Source organism: Chrysochloris asiatica, unplaced genomic scaffold, assembly GCF_000296735.1.
Source record: "Chrysochloris asiatica unplaced genomic scaffold, ChrAsi1.0 scaffold00006, whole genome shotgun sequence".
Lineage (NCBI taxonomy): Eukaryota > Metazoa > Chordata > Mammalia > Afrosoricida > Chrysochloridae > Chrysochloris > Chrysochloris asiatica.
This window is the reverse complement of record NW_006408524.1, coordinates 2,298,596-2,319,081: the sequence shown is the minus strand read 5'-3', so window position 1 is coordinate 2,319,081 and position 20,486 is coordinate 2,298,596. Positions and strand designations below refer to the sequence as shown.

The window sequence follows — 20,486 nt, the reverse complement described above, 5'->3', positions numbered from 1 at the left end:
TGGCGACAAAGAAATGGACTGGCACAGTGACAACAGCAGTGGGCTCAAGCGTAATAGCAATTGGGAGGATGGTGCAGGACTGGGCAGATTGTCGTTCTGCTGTGCTTAGGGGGTCACTGAGTTGGAATCAACTCAATGGCACCTAAAAACAATAACACTGGGGAAAACAGTCTGATGGCTCCTCATGAAGAGGTAAATAGCAGAAAGTAACATTCATTTGAGATCTGGTGTTATCGTAACTGCTGCTTCCATGAATGTTAATACGGATCTGAGCAAAATGAAGTCTTTGAAAACATCAATCTTTTCTCCATTAATCATGATTTAGTTTTTAGTGGTAAGGATTTTTGTTTTATGAGGTGCAACCCATACAGATGGCTGTGGTCTTTGATGTTCATCAATGTTTTAAGTCCTCTTCACTTTCAGCAAGAAGGTTGTATCATCTGCACATCGCAGGATGTTAACGAGTCTTTCTCCAATCCTGATGCCACATCCTTATCATAAAACCCAACCTCTCGGATTACTTGTCAGCAGACAGACTGAAGAAGTATGCACTATTCTGCATTATCACCAATGGGTGAGGGTTCCAACTTCTTCTTTTTTTTTCCCATGAAGCTGTTTATTCTTGTTATTAAAACTTGGACTCAAGTAATCCTGGTTATTCTGGAAAAAGTACTTGTCTGTAGGAATCATTTAATCATCCAATCATCCTTTTCTACTATCACCTCTCCATGAAGCACCTTTCTTCTTTGATGAAACATATGAAAATAGAGTTGTGGAAACAATGCTATATATGAGGTCATGGTTACAAGAAGAAAATAATAGTAGTCAAAAGAGACATTGTGTTTGTTTGGAAGTCTTAATGAAAACGTGGCCGATTTCTTCATATATGGAAGTGCAGCATATATTGTACGAAGTTCACCAGCCACTCCGACAGGATTTAAGATGATAAAAAAAATTGTATTGGTTTTATACTGTGAGTAATGAGCCACACCATAAAGATTCTTGAACTCACTTGGACCTCAGTCACAAGCACAGAAGCAGGTACAATTCCTCAAATAAGGCAAATGTCTGGAAAAATTTAAGTGTCTTTTGAATACTTTTATATAAACCTTTGTGTGTTCCTTTCTCCATATAAAAACGTATCATGGTGATAGCTAGAACCAACCACCCGCAGTCATGGCTATGTTGTAAAAGGTGAGCCAGGTGGTGGCCAAGAAGCCCAAGCACCTCCTCTTGCCAGTGGCCTCCCTCTCTTCACCAGCCTCCGAGGCGCCGCCACTGGTGCTGTCCTCTTCGCTGGACGCCACGGTGGACACACACCCAGGGGAGGTGGAAGAGGGGAGGAGCTGAAGCACGGTAGATCTCCTTCAACAATTATTATTTTTCATCTTGTTTGTTTGCTTTTTAAAATCTTAGTGGTCTGAGTGGGTGTGAAATGGTACTTCATGTGGGTTTCAGTTGCATTTCTCTGATGGCTAATGACATGGAGCATCTTTTCCTGTGTCTACTGGCCACTTGGATATCCTCTTTAGTGAAGAGTCTCTCCATGGCCTTTGTACAGTTTTTGGTTAAGTAATCCTTTTAAATTGTAGCAGTTTTCTATGTGTTAGACATCCAGCTATTACTAGTTGTATTTTTATCAGACTTTTTGAGAGTGACTCTTCTACAGTTCATCTGAAGCAGAGCACCCACTGCATGAAGCTCTTGCTATACACACTGCCACCATGCCCTTCGAGCTTGGTCAGTTAATTACCTCTGTGTGTCCCAGTTTCCTCCTCCACATAGTGAGGTCGCCTTGTAAGTCACACATTTAGCTGTGAACAATAGATAAATCAACAAGTGTGATGGTGTTTACCTTGCTTTGGTTTTGTAAGTCACCAGAATGAGCTAGGCTGCTTTGTTCCCCAGCCTGAGTGATCTTGGTCTGAAGCTCCTCAGTTATAAATGATAAGGAATTGCATATTTAAGTTTCATTATGGGTGTTGGTTTGTAAATGCCCTGGCAGGGTGCTTCACTTACTAAAACAGTTTAGTCACTAAATGTGGCCTTTCAAAGAACCAATCAAAGTCATGGGTCAGTTGAAGAGGTTAGACCTGTGCTCAGAAGGAAATGCTTTCTGCACGCCAAGGAGAGCTGAGACAGAGACCAGAGAGAATGGGAGAGACTCACATCTGTTTTTGCAACTTTAAGGAACTACCTTGCCTCATCTACTTTTGTGAAATAAGCTTTCAGTACTCTCGGGGTGAGAGCTTAACAGTTTTCTTTCAAAACTAAACACTTTCTTGCTGTTGAGAGAAAAGAAAGAAATTAAAATGCTTAAGATCTGAATGCCTACTCTTGTGCACATCGTGCTAGGAGCACTGTACATTCTGAGATGGGTGCCTGGTACCACAGCTTATACAAACAGGACTCAACAAGTCTAGTTCAGAAAACCTAGTTACACATAAGAGTTGGATTAAACTTCTAACCTATTACAGATAAGCACTGTCCTTGTATCTCACTGGGTGAGACCAAAGGCCCAAGTGCCTGGCAAGAGTACCCACGGTGGTGTTTCTTCCCAGAACTGGAATTCTGTGTCTGGGACTCTGAACTATCAGCAAGTGCAGGGAAACTCCAAAGAAGATGCATGTTGCTGTTGTTTAAGTAACATCGAGTTGGTTCTGACTCTTAGTGACCCTGTATAGGGTTTCTGAAGAGTGGCTGGTGAGTTTGAACTACTGACCTTGCAGTTCAAACTGACCTTGTGGTTCAGTGCATTATCCTACAGCACCACACTGGGACTCCAAAAGAAGATATATACTTAATATGAAAACTGTAGATGGTGGTGGGGTTGGGGGCAGAATCAGTATGAAACAAACCTGTATAATGGTTTCCCCAGTCACTAGAAGGCTATGAAACCCTCCCCCACAACAATAGGTGTACCTTAAGACTAAATAAATAGCATGTCTAACTACTGTCTTGTTATCTGTTAACATCCCAGAATATATCTTCATATCTGCTGTTAGCCCAGAATGTTCAGCCCCCCGTCTCTATTCCTGTCAATCATATTTTAGGCAGTTATATACAAGAGGGGGTTATGTGTCTAGTATGAAACAAACTACAGCCCCTTCATGGGAGGCCCTGAAAACCAGCAGTGAAGGGAAATCTTCCCAAAAGGCAGAACTCCCATCAGATTCTGAGTGTGCAGAGAAGTGCTCCTCCCAGACTTATAGGCAGCGGCAGCAGTGAACGTCTTACTCGCTTGGCCAAGGCCTAGAAAGTGAAAAATTGGAAGAGCAAGGACAAAAGGTCTGGAGAAGGCAGCTGTGAGACCAGTATCTCACACTTTGATGTCCAAGAGAGAACCAGGTGGCAAGGATGTCTTGGCTAGCAGGTGTCAACCTGCCTGTCCTGTGCCTTACATGAAGAGCTTGTGAATGCAGTGGCCATGGTGGCAGGGATGAAAGCCATACATGATCAACAGCAGGGGGCACTTGTCACCAGAGGTGACCCAGTTACAGCCACTGCGGAATGTTAGACCTGTCACCAACAAAGTCCAATCCTTCAACCTTGATAAGGTTTCATCTCTCAAGGAGACCAGTCAGCTGCTTGAACGCAAACTGAAAATACTGAGCCTTCATCAAGCCTTCTTCAAGCTGACAGTTGGAAATATCTTTGCCCGAGATTGGCATGATCTCTAGATATGGGTTTACCTTTCCTGCCTGAGATGATTCAGACAGCAAGACTACCGAGAGTTCATGGAGTGCACGCCCTATTGAAATGGGACAGGACGTGACATCACCTTGGGTCAGAGAATCCACTCTGTAGCATAGGATGGATGGTGGCAGGTATGTGACAATGAGATTCAACGGTCCTCAAAATTCTGCACTCTCCAAGAGCTGCCAGCCTAAAGCGGACAATCCTGTACATCCCCTTCAAATTTTCATATTTTCATTCCATTTTCCCACCAACATTCTGATGCGTTCTCACACATCTTGAACCAAACGGTGCTGTTTTCTCAACAAGAGTGAACCACACAGAAGTGGCAGCACTGGGCTCAGACACCAATTGTGAGGACGGTGCAGGACCGGGCAGCACTTCATTCTGTTGTGCAGTCGCTACGAGCTGGAAATGACTCGATGGCACCTAATAACATCCCCGAGATGTAGTATGCGCAGGTCTTGGACCACCATCTCTCCCAATGACCTGCTTTTGCTTCCTGCCTCAATTTTAGGCTCTGTGGGTTCTGAGGGCTCTCAGATATAAAACACTTCTACCAAGGGCCACAGAAGGGTCTTTCTAAACAAAACACTACAACAGTTAGCTGGTCATTTTGGATTCCTCATGCCAGCAGACAAATAAGGCAGGAAAGGAGTTACTGATCGGACAGGGTGACTGACTTTGATCACCATGAGGTAGGAATGCTGCTGCATAATTAGGGCACAAAGGTAAGTGTCTGTTGACCCCCTTGTAAATCTCCTGCTATTCCTATGCTGTGTTGTAACAAAATGAGCAAATACAGTACCCATGACCTGTAAGAGCAACATGACCCAGGGCTTAGGATCTGAGGCAAGCTATCCGTAGCACTACGTTGTTGTTGTTGTGTGAAGTACTGTGGAGTCAGTTCTGACTTATAGAGACCCTGTATAGAGCTTCCGAGGAGTGGTTGATGAGCTTGAAGTGCTGATCATGAGATTCAAACCGACACTGCAGTCCAGCACACTAACCACAGCGCCACCCCCAGGACTCCCAATGGTACTACAAGGGGTTGCTATGAGTTGGATGCGACTTGATGGCCGTTAACAACAACAAAGTAGATCCTTGGGTGTGGTGTGACAGATGAGATGAATTCTCCATAGTCTCCCCGAGAATTAAAATGTCCCAGGAAGCCTCAAGTTCAAGTTAAAGCTGTATACCCCCACCTCTACATTTGAAGAGCGCCAAGGTGCCCACTGTGAAGCACAGACCACACGTTTCACTGGGCACTGCTGATACAAGTGCTCATTTGTGGCTGCAGACAAGGGAGGAGTATTAACTACTTAATAAAGCTTCGAGGAAAAATTTACTTACATGCTAAACAAAGCACTGCTCAACATAATGAACATGTAGAAAACAGAATCTACAATTCATTTCTTGTAAACTTTATTAGTGTACATTCTAAACACAAAACTAACAAACAAAACCTTTCAGTAAAGAGCCACATGGGAGAACAAGGACCTAAACACTTCCTCAGCACTGGAGAATTGTATTGTTCTTATTGCTGATTTTTACATTATCCAAACAATAAATGTGCAATTTAAAAACGTAGTATGAAAAATTGTATAACAAAAAACAAAACCTATAAACCATTTCCCACAGGCACCCACTTCTAAGTCTTCTATTTCTACTAAATAATTATTATACAGTTCAATTACTTATGATGATGCTTCTACTGGAAATCTACTGGATTAAGTTGAGATGAAGGATTAAGGAGTGGGATGAGGGGGTTACGGAGTCCTGGTGTGGCACTGTAGGATAAGCACTGGGCTGCTGTAACTATAAGGTCAGCAGTTCAAACCCACCAGCTGCTCCTAGAAAACTATACAGTGTAGCTACAAGTAGGAACCGACTAGACAGCACTTAACAAGCAAAGATTCAATTGGAACTAAGAATGAAGAAGGTATGACTTTGATTGCCTTGGGTGCATGGTCCGAGTCTAATACACAGGACTGCTGCGGCAGTTTGTTCTCTCACTCTGGATGCTGTGTCTGGCTCATGTCCTCCTAACCTTCAGTCCCTGGGACGTGTGGCCTACCAGCTCCCCCGGCCTTGAGGAACAAGCAGCCTGCTGTCTCCTCTCCTGAGACTACTTGAGTGAGAAGAACCCTCCAGGTTGATCTCTGAACTAAGGATCTGGACTGCCAGGCTCCACAATGTGTGAGCCATGGCCTCGACAGCTGCTCAAGTCTTTTTCTCTTTGCATAGTTAGGCTGTGCCATATTCTTGTCACAGGTCATTACTGGGTCTTCCTCCAGCCCCTCTCTTATTCATAGAGCCTGGTTCCTCAGATTATTTATTTGCTCAACGTACAGAGTGAATATCTATGGTGGAAGGATACAACCCTGATGCACACCTTTCCTATCTTGGACCATGCGATATTCCCCATTCTGTTCTAACAACTGCCTCCTGGTCCACATGTAGGTTCCTCATGAGCACAATTAAGTGTTCCGGAATTCCCATCCTTCCCAGTGTTATTCATCGTTTGTTATGATCCACACACACAGCTGAATGTTTTTGCATAGTCAAAATAACACAAGTAAACAACTGTCTGGTATTCTCTGCTTTCTGTCAAGATCCATCTGACTTCAGAAATGATATCCTTAATTCCACGTCTTATTCTGAATCTGCTCTGAGTACCTGGCAGTTCCCTACCAATGTACCGCTAAAACCTCTTTTGTATCATGTTCATCAAAATTTTACTTGCATTTGATATTATTGACATTGTTTGATAATTTCCACATTTATCTTTCATTTGAATGGGTATGAATACTCTTCTAGTCAGCTGGCCAGGTAGGTGTCTTCCAAATTTCTTGCCGTAGATGAGTGACACCTCCAGTACTGCATCCCTTAACTCAATGCCTATCGGTTATTGGTATATAATCAATTCCTGAAGCCTTGTTTCTTTGAAAATGCCTTCAGTGTAGCTTGGACTTCTTCCACTGGTCCTTGATCATCTGCTACCTCCTAAAATGGCTGAACATAGACAAAGTCTTATTGGTACAGTGACTCTGTATTCTTTCCATCTTCTTGTAATGCTCTCTGAATCATTCAAATATGTGCCCACAGAACCCTTCAATATTGCAACTTGAGCCTTTAATTTGTTAATCAGTTCTTTCAGCTTCAGAAATTCTGAGTACGTTCTTCCTTTGTGGTTTTCTAACTTCAGGCCCTTGCACATCTCATTATAATACTTGACTCTGCTTATCAAGATGCCCTTTGAAATCTTCTGTTCAGGTTTTATTTCATTTCTTCCTTTCGCTTTAGCTATTCTACACTGAAGTGCAAGTTTCAGAGTTTCTAAGCCACGTATACCACAATTACACTCTTTCATGTACATCTTTTTATTTTTTCCTAACTAAAACTTTATTTTAAGATCATTCTAAATCCACAGGCCCACTGTACTCTGTATCTTGTTACTCACCATAACATTTTACAAAATCACCACCACCACACTGGTATCAGTGGTGGAGATGTAGAATGCATCTGTCCTCACAGGAATCCTACATACTAACCTTCTACATACAGCACACCTGCTTCCTCCCACCTGACCTCAACTCCCAGCAAACCACAACCTGGTCTGCATCTCTCGAACTTTGTCCTCTCAAGAATGTTTTATGAAGGGAACAGTAACAGTAAGAAGCCTTTTGGGATTTGGGCATTTTTTCCACTCAGCAGAATTCTCTGAGAGTTCATCCACGTTGTTGCTTGCGTCAACAGCTTATTTCTGTTTATTGGAGTCCGGGGGTGGTACTGTAGAATAAGCACTGGACTGCTAACAGCAAGGTTGGTGGTTCAAACCCATTAGCCGCTCCTCAGGAACCCTGTACAGGTTCACTGAGTCAAGACCAACTTCATGGCACGTAGCAATACTATATGGAATGGACACACTACATTTTGTCTAGTTATGCACCTACTCAGGACATATGGTTTGTAAGTTTCCTGTCTCCAGATTTGTCTTTTGACAAATTAGGCTTTGTGCCATTTTCTTTTAACAAGAGTTCTGGTAGAGAAGTGGATTAAGTACTGGACTGCAAACCACAAGGTCAATGGTTGAAACCCAGCAACTGCTGTGTGGGAGAAAGACGAGGGTTTCTGCTTCCAAATGATTTACAGCCCCAAAACCCTGTGAGGCAGCCCTACTCTGTGTACAGGGGTCCCTATGAGTCGGAAGCAGCCCAACAGCAGGGGGGTGATTTCTTCTCACACTTTTCCAACCCCGTCCTCTTTCTCCTCTTCTTCTGGACTTGGATGACACAGCAGTATGGGGGTAGAAAGTCAGATCCCCACTTAGCCTCTGATGACATCCAGGTAGAGGCATGATGGGAGTTTTGGTTCACCTTTAGGCCTCTGCTATATCTTCCGAGATAAGAAGTCATAGCTGTTGTAGTTCTTAAGTGCCGTCTAGTTGGTTCTGACTCCTATCAACCCTTTATTAGGTTTACGAGGGTGAGTTTGAACCACCGACCTGACAGTTTAAACTGACTTTGTGGTCCAGTGCTTATCTCACAGTGCCACACCAGGACTCCAGATGAGAGAATCAGAAATACCTAAATGTCTGCTATTGCCTGTTGTTGTTAAGCGCTGTTGAATAGGTTCCAACTCATAATTATCCTGTGTAGGGTTTCCGAGGAGCCACTGGTGGATTTGAATCACCCATCTTGTGGTTCAAACTGACCTATGGCGCCACCCCAGGAGCTGTGTGGGGAGTCCTGCCCAGTTTCATTGTTTTTGTTTATTCTCCTCCTCCTCTGCCTCTTTCCATTCCCTTGAATTTATCTTTTCTATTGCTGCCTTTGTCATTCCTTCTGCTTTTCATTTCACCTCTTCTTTTTATTTTGTCTCTTTGGATATTTCTTCACTACTCTCTACTCTATTTCCATTTTTATCTTTCATCTCCCTGGTTTTTCTAAGTTTTTTTCTGTTTTGTTTTTTACTTTCTTCCTTTAATTTTCTCTATTTTGGATAGCTCCATTTTCCTGTCACTGTTTCCTCGAGTTTTCCTTAAGTGCTTTTATAATTTCTTCCAATCATCTTCTCTCTTCTTTTTCTCTTTTCTAGCTCCGCTTCTCTGCCTCTCTTTTGTCTTTAGAGTTATTATATTATCATTATTTTCTCCTGGTTGCTGCCTGCTTTTCTTTTTTCTCTTTCTTAATTTTTCTTTTCATTGTTGGTTTCTTGTTTGTTTATCATTTTATTTTCTTGTGTGTATGCAAGGGAGGGGTTTTCTCTTTCCCACCCATAAGGAGACAGCAAGTATGCCCATACTGCTCAGACACAAGCCTACCCTCTGCGACTCTACCCACTGGGCAAGAGCCAATACCAGCTCCTGTACCACCTGGTCAATGGTACACAGCCACCCAAACCAGCCAAAGCCAACCTAAACTGGGCTGCACAAGAATATACAAGAATGGTATACATGCTCCATTCTCTAACTATACCCACAGGAGGCAGCTGGTGAGAAGTTCAGAACACATCAACATACAATACAATCAGCAATGAAGTACAAATAGGGAAATTCCACAACAGCCCAGAGACAATATACAATTTTAGCTCACAAGAAAAAACAAGAGAGAATGGCTCAAACAAATGACCAAGATGCACAGCCAGAAGATGTTTCTGAGGAAGAAAAGGCAACAGAACTAACTGAAAAAGAATTCAATAGAATGATAATTAGGTATCTTCAAAGGATCAAAAGATTAAGGAAAGCAAGGAGAACAACAAAAAAAAACTTTAGAAGAATTCAGGAAAGTATTTCAAGAGCAAGCAGAAGAAATGCAAAGTTTGAAACAATATAAAACCTGCCATTTGAAACCCAGCAGATTAATACTAAGATTTCAGAAATGGACTTCTTGTTGAAAGGTCAAAGGAGTAGATTCGAAACAATGGAAGCCCAAATTAATTAGCCTGAACATAAATTTCTCAGTACTAGTGACACTGGGACATTTCCTGATAATCATAAACTAAAGGAATTTGTATTATCCAGACCAACTTTACAAAAAAAATGCTAAAGGGTATTCTTTGGACTGAAAACCAGCAACAGCAGACAACAACCTGAGATTATCACACACAACACCACTACACAGAACTCAATCCAGATACAGAAGTACTTAAAGTAAAACATATCTATAAGATGGAAAACAGGGAACCAGAGGTATCTATAATGAAGTCAGCCACAAAGCAAAAAGAGGGAATAGTGTAGATACAGCACTTCCAAATAGCAAGGAAGTCAAGTTGATTTCAAGATAAAATAAACTGTTTTAAACGGGGGGAAAATGAATAAATTACAGGATAACCTCATTAGGAAATTAATAAACCTGCACATCAAAATAAAAAAGAGAAAAATCAGATAGATTCAGTAAACATTAACACAACAGAAATGAAAAGAAAAAGAAAATCCACACATGAACTCAGCACAGAAAATTAAGTGGAACAAAGAGACGAGCAACAACACAAAAACACACACAGAAAAATGCTAGCAATCAATTCATACCTATCGATAATTACAGTAAATGGATTAAATGTACCACTCAAGAGACACATCAGAAAAATGACAACAGCATAAGTGCCCATCGACAGAAGAATGGCTAAACAAACTTTGGTACGTGCACACAATGGCATACTACGCGCAATACTGAAGAATAACGATGAATCTGTGAACCACCTCACAACATGGATGAACCTGGAGGACATTATGCTGAGTGAAATCAGTCAGTCACAAAAGGGCAATACTGTACGAGACCAATGTTGTGAAAAGTTAAGGAAAGGTTTTCTTGATAAAAGAAACCATCTATGATGGCTATGGAACCGGGGCATGGGGAGGAGAGCGACAGGAAAATTATTTACGGTCCAGAGGGTAGACACATGTTCCCATGGGTGACAGGGCCGGCAATAGACAACAAGAGAGAGGCTGACAGAGGAAAGATGAATGTGGCAGGAGACACAGGGAGGAATGCAACAGTTCAAGTGAACAGAGATAATGCCGTTAACTGTTGGTACACAGAGGGGATTGCACCCATGTAGTGAAGCAAAGCGTAAGGTTTGCTGAATGTAAAACTGATGATCTGCTTGTAAACCTTCACTCAATCCCCAAAAAACAGTTAAATTTAAAAAAAGATAGCAAATACTGCTCATGGCAGACATTCTTTACTAATTAAGGTGAACAACTGTGAATAAGGAAGACTGTAGAATAATTGATGCTTTTGAGTTATGGTGTTGCAGGAGAATACTGAAAGTGCCATGGGCTGCCAAAAGAACCAACATATCCGTTTTGGAAGAAGTGCAGCCAGAATGCTCCTTGGAGGCCAACATGGCCAAACTTTGTCTCTCATACTTAGGACATATTGTCAGGAGGGACCAGTCGCTGGAGAAGGATATCATGTTTGGTAGAGTGGAAGGTCAGAGAAAAAAAGGAAGACCCCAATGAGATGGAATGGCCAAGTGGCAGCATCAATGGACTCAAGCGTGACAACAATGGTGAGGCTGGCCCAGGATCGGGCAGTGTTTCATTCTGCTGTGCATAAGGTTGCTGTGAGTTGGTACCAACTTGATGACACCTAATCACAACACGTGCTCACTAATTAAGGTGACCTTGTTGTTGTTATGTGCCGTGGAGTAGGTTCGACTCATAGCGACCCTGTACAGGGTTTCCGAGGCTGTAAATCTTTACGGGACCAGAACGCCTCATCTTTCTCCCGCAGAGCCGCTGGGAGTTTCGAACTGCTGACCTTGTGGTTGGCAGCCTGACTCGTAACCACTACGCTACCAGAGCTCCTTCTAATTAAGGTCACCTACTGTTTACTAATTAAGGAGCTCTGGTAGCTTAGTGGTTACAAATCGGGTTGCTAACCTCAAAGTTGGCAGTTCGAAACTACCAGCTGTTCTGCAGAAGAAAGATGAGTCTTTCTGCTCCTGTAAAGATTTGCAGCCTTGGAAACCCTGTGCAGAGTCACTATGAGTTAGAACCGACTCTATGGTACTAAACAACAACAACTGTTTACTAATTAAAGTGAACTACTGTTTACTAATTAAGGTAAACTACTGTTTGGTTTTAAGATTTCAGCAGGTATTTTTGGTTTAAAATATTAAGATTATCTCAGGGCAAAAGTTTCAGAGGTTCATCCAGCATTCATGGCTCCAGAAAAGCTGAATTCCATGACACTTTGAATTTCTGTTCTGCATTTTTCCTTTTACTCAGGATTTTCCTATGTGATCTTTGATCTACATGTTCAATAATGGTAGCTGGGCACCAAATGCTTCTATTTTCATGACAAAGCAGCAGCTGTTCATGAAGGCTATTTGCCGTATACCATTTCCTCTTCCTATTTCTGGCTCTCCTCTTCTGTCACTCCAGGCAAGGAGTGACCAATCATTGTGTCTTCAAGATATTTTCTACCTAAATATATAAAATATATTTCCCTGTCCTAACATCTACTTGAATTGGTTGCTTTTTAGACCTATTCTCCTCAGATTCATAACCAGAACATCGCTTTTCTGTTACCTTGGGAATTACCTTTGCCTCTTTTCTGTTAGATCCTGAATTCTGAATTCCATGTTTCCTCCCTTCTTGGTTTAAACCGTATGTTTTAATGAAGCACATCCTTCAGTAACTTTCTCAGGATGGGTTCATGCACATTTACTCTATTCACTATATGGAAATCCTTCATGCCTGGAGAACTATGTCCTTTAAATAATTCTAGGAGTGTTCCTATATTACTGTCTTAGTAATGTCTTCATTTCTCTGCGCTTTCTTCTAATGAATTAGTTTCTGAACCTTCTGAATCGAGCCACTAATTTTCTTTTTCTCTCTTTCTTATCTTCTGCTTACTAATTTTTTTTCTTAAATGTTTTATTGTGAATTATGTGATAGTTTACATGGGAGAACATTAGTTTTACATTCATTCTATCATATATCGTCTCATTGCCATGGTTATCATCCCCTCCATGCATTCTTTCCCCTGTACCCCCCAGGTCTTCAGCACACAGTTGCTCTCCCTCTCTGGATCTAAAGTCTCCAGCTGCTCCATCGCTCCACGTCATCATCTCTGCCTCCATTTCAGGCATCACTGCTTCTCTGGGTAGGGTCCCGCTCCCTGCTCTTCTCCCTTGATGGTCCTAGGGGCCTCCGCTCCTAGACTGAAAAGTTAATCACTCCCCTCCTTGCTATAAAACGTCTACCTTTACATTTCCAACCCTCACAATCAGTCCTGATAACAATTATTCACTATTGTATCACAAGAGACCCATCTGCATTTCATTGCATCAGCCCCGCCTAGACAGACTGAATACTACTCACTGGAGATTCTACCTTCCTCCAGGCCCTCTGGATCTCGGTTCCCTCTTGAAAGCTTGTAAGCCAGTCACTTCTTGCCTTTGTAGTCCCCCGCCCCCCATTTTGGGTAGCCAATGTCCAAGTTGCCCATTCCTGTCTACTCTGTGTGTGGAGGGTGTGGGAATGATTCTTGTTGTAAAGACTTGTTCCCTCTTTTGAGCTACTGCTTCCATAGGAGTAGTCAAGTTCATCAAATTGTATGAGAATACTTTTTTTTTTTTTCCTCTTCTTTTTACTTCTGGTTGAGCTCTGATCATCCAGTCACTGAAGCCAGGATAAGTGGGTATTATCTGCAAGTGTGGGTGTTCTTATGCATATGCCCTCTCTTCTTATCAGCTGGACGCTTCACTCTCCACTCTAGTCCTCTGTGGCTATGTCACTGACTCTGGGCCCAAGAGTCCCCAGGTCTTGCCACACTGCTGGTCAACCAGGTCTTCACCTGGGCTCACAGAAGTCTATTGAACGTTGTAGGGCTTAGCTCACCGCTTCATTGCTGTTTTTCCCTCACTTCCCCTTATCGGTGTTGAGCGTGGTCACCAATCAGAGCGTGTAGTCCCATTGAGTCTTAGTCTTGGAAGGGGGTTTGCACTGAGGGGACCCGACCACTTGCCTTGATGTTTCCTGGGCAAGCAAGTTGCTTGTTTGCTTACTAATTTTCTAACTCTGTGTTTTGGTTATCTTTTCTGGCAGATTTTCTTGACTATAATCCCTATATTGAACTTTTGAAGAAATATAATTAACGTATTTTGATTCTAAAAGTTCTTTCCCACCTTTCCTTAATTTAGAAGTAGAATCCTGTTAACTTTGTACTTATAACATTTTCCCTTATGTTTCTGAGATTTTATATATATGTGAGTTATTTTGTGGTTCCCTGTCCCCTAGTTTCTACATTGTCACTATTTCATTCTTGTTTACTATTTGTCTTGAGCTCTTCTAGGTTAAAACCTCTCCTCAAATGTGTGCTCACCCTTGGCTGCCTAAGGAACTCTGCATCCACGCTGGAAAGCATCCAGGGTAATCACCAAGTGCCAGGGTCTGGCCGTGCCTGCATGAACAGCTCGGCTTCCCCAAGCAAAGCACCCTTGCCAGGATTCTCTTGGGTAAAGGCCTAGCTGAGGTCTTCTGGAAGCCTGACAGAAAAAGATCAGGAATCTCACTCTTCATCATGCTCTGACTTAACTCTCTTGTTCCAATCTGGGTCTTCACCCTACTGTGCCTAGTGTCCCTGTGTTCAGGTCTTTCGAGTCTAATTTCTCTACAGAGGAAGCCTCCTATCTCTCAAAGGAGAGGAGAAAGGCTAGCCATCGGACTGCACCAGGCCAGAGTAGGATACCTGCGCAAACATGAAAGCAGTTCCATGCCTCCCTCCAGCCCCACTGGTTGTTCTCTTCCAAGTCTAGGAACATCTTTCTTCCACTGTCGTCTTTCTCCCTATGCTCTCGGACCTGTGGCTTTATAAATGAAAGTATTCATTTAGTTTCATTTTCATGCATTTTGCGGAGTGAATGAGAATCAGCATACACATTTTATGTGACAGGTTTAACCACAAGTCATCTTTCTGGGCACAGGCTTCGGAATCTATAAAAGACTTCAAAAGCACGGAACCTAGGAGACCTGGGTTCTAAATTGTGACACGAAGTAGCTCCAGGACCTCCATCGACTGTTTACACCTGCAAAGTACAAGTGACTGTGAGCATTTCTCCCAGTTCTGGGCTGCCACTTTGGGTACAACAGCACCTTGCTATTAGACAGTGCTCACTTCTCAGATCTATTACCACAGGCAAGACAAGTGGAAGAGTTAAAGGAGCACTCAGTGAAGGTGCTTGAATAAACTACATAGCATCAGGTGGCTAAAAGGCATTACCTCTGCTGCTGTCTGGCACTTACTGCACCGTGTCTGAGACGACCTACCTTCACTTCCTTTTCGATGTAGTCATTCAGCAGTATGTCTGGCTCGACGCGGTCAGGCAATGACAGCACCACAGTGTGCAGAGGGCGCCTCTCCGTCACCTTCTCATGGGCTTTCTTATCTCGGCTCTTTTCACCTTTGAGGAACACGCGTTTAAATGGCGACACAATTCCAGGCTGCAAGCAAAAATGGCAATGATTGGATCTCATGATTTATAAGTTCTTGGTTTGGCATGATGGTAAACAAGCAGAAGAAGCCAAAACCACTGCCAAGATGTTGCTGTTGCTAAGTGCCTTCGAGTCAGTTCCGACCCACAGTGACCCTGTACAGGGTTTCCAAGGAGCAGCTGGTAAGCCTGAACCACTGACTTTGTGGTTCAAACTCACTTTGCAGTCTAGCACATTAACCCACAGTGCCACAATGGTATGCCTATGCAAACAGGAGCTGACAATTTGCTAGGCTGTTGAAAAAGGATCAAGAAAACAGACATAGTTTTGTAAGCGGGACCTTGGTTCCTGTGGGACCAGCAGGCAGAAACAGACAGAGAACGGGGTCGGGGGAAGGTGGGGGGTGCTGCCCTCTGGTGACGAAAGTCCAGATTCTTTCCCCAGTTTATACAACAGTCAGGAAGTCAAGGGCCAGTTCTCCTCAAGGCACTGACAACATTAGCTGGCAAGAGGACAGAAAGTACTTCCCCTGGAACACAAGAAATGTAACATGCACTCCAACTCTTGCTGGCTTCTGGAAGCTTACTGCTTTTCAGGGAACTCTGAGAAAGCAGCTGTGGACAGTGGCCCCCTGCTGGCATCAACAAAGAGCATATTTCACAGGCCACCTGGCCACTTCACCCTTCTCTTCTATAGGAGACTTTCCTGAGTGAACTCTATACATGCCTTTCCTCCTGGAAGCCTGGGTGGGGTAGAGCTAGACGGTGACAGGCCTATAAAAGGGCAAGCTTCATTCAGCAGAAAAGAAAATCTCCCCCAGGAATTCCTAGGAAAAGGCCTGCTGCCTCCTGCTAATGCCTCTGTAAAAGAAAACACCAAACCAAAAGCCAATTTGTGCCAGCTGCAACTCAAATCTATCAGCCATCTGAAGTCATCAGACCGAGGATGGGGTCACACAACTGGACTGGTGTCCCTGGTGCCAGAGAAGCCAGGGAAGCACAGTCCTTACTCCTCACAGTGGTCAGTGCTGTCCAGAGGCACCCAAACACAGAGCGAACATGTCACAGACATGCAACCAAATACAGCGCTGCAAAATATGTACAGGGGCACATCAAATCCAAGGAAAATTCTATTATCTTTTCATCTCATTCCTTCATGAACTTTTTGAAGCCCTCTCTCTCTTATAGGAGAGTGAGAAGTTATGGGCTTTATTACATTATAAGCTAATAAGACCAACACACTCAGCTGTCACTGGTGAAATGGGATCATGGTACCTGTGCAATTGTCACAGGCAAGCTGCAGTGAGTCACACAGCCACGGGTATCAGCAGAGACTCATCAGGGCTGCTTCCTCTCCGGTCCTGTGAGCTGCCCTGCACTCTGACCCAGCCCCTCTGTTCCCCACATCCTCACCGTAGGCCCCACCCTGGCATCACTCTTCGCTTTCACAGACCAATTGTGACAGCCATCAATTCTGCTAGAACCCATCCTTTCGCCCAGTTCTCAAAAGCAGATAGCCCAAGCTCTTCCCTCTGCAGCCCATCTTCAGTGACCCCACCCCACCCTTCCCATTCTCACAGCCACACCCACATCCAGTCCCTCAACATCCTGCAGAGGAAATGAGGGTGAGCGTGAGGGAGACTGGCACAAGCGGGTCACTAGAGGAAGAGGACACGACATAAATGGAGTCTCGTTACTTGCCTCACTATTCTGGTTCGAATTTACAATCTTTCATCAGGAGGACTAAAAATGGCAACAGTCTTCCATAGCACGCTCTACTTAGCTGGGCTCAAGGATTGATTGCAATGTCCACACAGAACTCAGATTCCATCTATGAGAGAAGTTACAGGTTCTAATTCAGGGTCAAGCACATTCAGGGCACAGTTCTCTCAGTCAGGACAGCCTCTCCTCAGCTGTGCTCAGACAGCGTTACAAAGTTCCCTTAAAGGTTGCTGATAAACGCTCACACGGCACACTGTTCCACCCCAGCCTCAACCTGAAAATACTCAGCTCTAGTTCTGTGGGTCAGCAAATCCAGCTCCCCAATTCAGCGTCTGGAGGCACCTCACTCTGCGAGCAAGCTTCCCACCCCACACCACTCAGCTCCACTGGCTCCACGGAAGGGAGAGCACTGGCTCTTGGGTCTTGCTGCTGTCACCACTCTGCCCTTTGCTGGTATAACCGCATTCTGTCCCTGGGCTGTGGAACCTCTGGGAGCAAGAGGCTCAGGTTCCAAAGGACACAATCTACCCCTGACTCTTCCTCCTTCCTGCTTCTCAGTGGCTCACTTAAAGTCCAGCAGGACACCAAAATTAGCCCTGTTAGCAATCCCTTACAACTAAATCAAACCATGTATCACCATCATGCGCCACCTTCTCTTATCCAGACTCAGTAGGAACAAGTCACTTGGTGGACATTTACAAGGGCGATGGCAACAACAACAACCTCCAACTGACAAAACCATACCAACCCATGCTGTCAAGAGTTGATTCTGACTCGTGCTCAGAGAGCATGAACAGTTAAACACACGAGATCCAAATCACCAAACTAGGCATAGAATGGCCTGTGACTCCAACGCAGCAACCAGCCAGTGAAGCTCTGAGGCCTGTTAGGGTTTGTCGTCTTTATTCACATCACTACCTGTGAGCCCAGGATGACTCTGGACAAGGGGTAGAACACCGTGTATTCAGGGGAAAGCCCAGAGGTTGGAAAGAGTAAGGACCAATTGGCTACAATGGGGAGTTCACTGATGAGAAACCGGAATGGAACAGAACTCTCAACATTCAGTAATGTAACACCAGTTAGATAAAACTGGAACCTTTTCAGGGCCTGCTGCAGACAGACAAGCTACATATGACCACGATTCCTGTTCTGGCTGATGGCCCACCATAGAAGTACTCTTAAAAGGCTATGATGCTCCGGCACAGGAAAATACTGTGCACAGGTATTTTCTGGCATCTAGTAAAGGAGCTCTGGTAGCGTAGTGGTTACGAATCGGGCTGTGAACCTCAAGGTCAGCAGTTCGAAACTACCAGTGGTTCCGCGGGAGAAAGATGAGGCGTTCTGCTCCCATAAAGATTTACAGCCTCGGAAGCCCTGTGCAGGGTCGCTATGAGTCGGAACCTACTCCATGGCACTTAACAACAACAGTATGGGTAAGGAGTCCTGGTGTGGCACTGTGGGATAAGCACTGGACCGCAAGGTCGGCGGTTCACATTCACCAGCAGTGCCTCAGAAACCCTACGAAGGGTTGCTGTGAGTGGGAACCGACTTGATGGCACTCACCAACAACAATTATGGAAAAGGCACTGTCCATAAGACTGTGGAGAGATAAGGCAGGCATATAACAGATCCCCACATATTTCTCAGTCTGTCGTACTGTGGTGGCTTCAGTGCTCTGTGATGTTGGAAGCTATGCCACTGGTGTTGCAAATCCCAGCAGAGTCACCCACGGTGAACAGGTTTCAGGAGAGCTTCTAGACACAGACAGACTAGGGAGAAGGGACAGGTGGTCCATTCCAAAGGGTTAGGCACTGACCCTTACAATTAGCACTGAGGTACTGTCTGACAGAGTAAGGAGAGCAAGTCCCACGGGCTGGAAGGCAGTAAAAATAAAACTGAGGAAGAGCTGCTTTGTCAAAGTAGAATCAGCCTTAACCATGTGGATGGGGCAAAGTTTTCAGGATCTTCAACTGCTGACAGATACAAACGAGAAGAATTAACATCCACTGATAATCGGAACATGAAATCTACTTAGTATGAATCTAAGAAAATCAGAAGTTGTTGAAAATTAACTGAAACACATAAATATTGATATGTTATGCCTTAGTGAGCTGAAATGAACTCATATTGGCCATTGTGAATCGGAGGATCACATGGTTTACTGTGGTGGGAACAACACACTGAAAAGGAATGGTGTCACATTCATTAAAAAAAACCCCAACAAACCCATGTCAAGATCTTTCTTGAAATACATGGCATCTGGGATAGGGTAATATCTATGCTATACGTCTAAAAGGAAGATCATCTAACATAGTTATTATTTAAATTTACACACATATCACCATAGCAAGAGATGAGAAAATTAAAGAATTCTACCAACAAACAAATCTGTGTTGGAAGAAATACAGCCAGGATGGCGAGACTTCATCTCTCACACTTCAAACATGTATTATCAAGAGGGACCAGTCCCTGAGAACATCATGCTTGGTAAAGTGGAGGGTCAGTGAAAAAAGAGGAAGACTCCCAACGAGATGGACTGGCACAGTGGCAGCAGCAGTGGGCTCAGACAGAACAACTGTGAGGCTGGTGCAGGACCGGCTGTACTTCATTCTGTTGTGCATGAGGTCGCTATGAGTTGGAACGGACTCAATGGCACCTAACAATCAACTTCTTCAGTCTGAAACTAATTAAACATAAAATCAAGATAGGCCGATAATTATTAGTGATTGGAATGCAAATGTTGGAAGCAAGGAGGAGGGATCAATAGTTGGAAAATGTGGCCTTCATAATACAAATGATGCTGGAAATTGAGGGACACAATTTTTCAAGACCAACAACCTACTCATCGCAAAAGATCTTTTTTCATCAATATAAACAGCGACTATACATACGGACCTTGCCTTAACGAATACACAGGAATTACATAGACTAAATACACGGGAAAAGGCCATGAAGACGCTTCATAGTACCACCCAAAACAAGGCCGGGGACAGACTGTGGAACAGACCATCAGCTCTCATACTCAAGGTCAGGCCAAAGCTAAAGAAATCACAGAGAAACAACATACGACCTTGAGTATATCCCACCTGAATTTGGGAAGCATCTAAGAACAGATCTGATTCACCAAACAATTGTGATCAAAAGCCAGAGTTGTAGGATGACATCAAGAGCATTACACATGAAGGCAGAAGATGTGAAACAAAATGGGGTTATAATTTATCTTTCATTCCAGGAACAGAGGCCCTCAGGACCATCAAGAAGGAAGAGCATGGGTGGCATATGGGATTCTAAGCAGAGAAGCTGCAGCAGCAGAGAGGAGGCAGACGTGATGGCACAGAGAGACAGAGCAGCTAAGGACTCATGGATGAGAAAGGCTGTGTGCCCATGGGCAGGAGGCTGGCTTGTAAAATGTGCCCTTTGGTCACTTAAATGAATAAACACAGGGTAGGGAATAGACACAGGATAGTTTGGGTGCTGGGGAGGGGAGCAATACACAAGAATCGGTAGGGAAATGGAAGAACAAGGTGGATGGGAGAACAGTTAAGCTGCTTTGCATGGGCTAAGTGGGACAGAGGTAAATAATGATGTATGTACAACCTTGGAACAACAGGGCTCTGGGATAC

At 43.8% G+C, this 20,486-nt stretch overlaps 1 protein-coding gene across 1 annotated transcript in view; it reads right to left on the bottom strand.

Moving 5' to 3' along the window:
- Window positions 1-20,486, bottom strand: part of CCM2 (cerebral cavernous malformation 2) — a 78,565-nt gene that overhangs the window by 23,932 nt on the left and 34,147 nt on the right. Inside the window, exons 3-4 of the mRNA XM_006832258.1 lie at window positions 16,720-16,799; window positions 14,978-15,151 (exon numbers count right to left, since the gene is read on the bottom strand). Of these exons, the coding sequence (XP_006832321.1) occupies window positions 14,978-15,151; window positions 16,720-16,799 (254 nt within the window). The remainder of the gene's footprint in view (window positions 1-14,977; window positions 15,152-16,719; window positions 16,800-20,486) is intronic.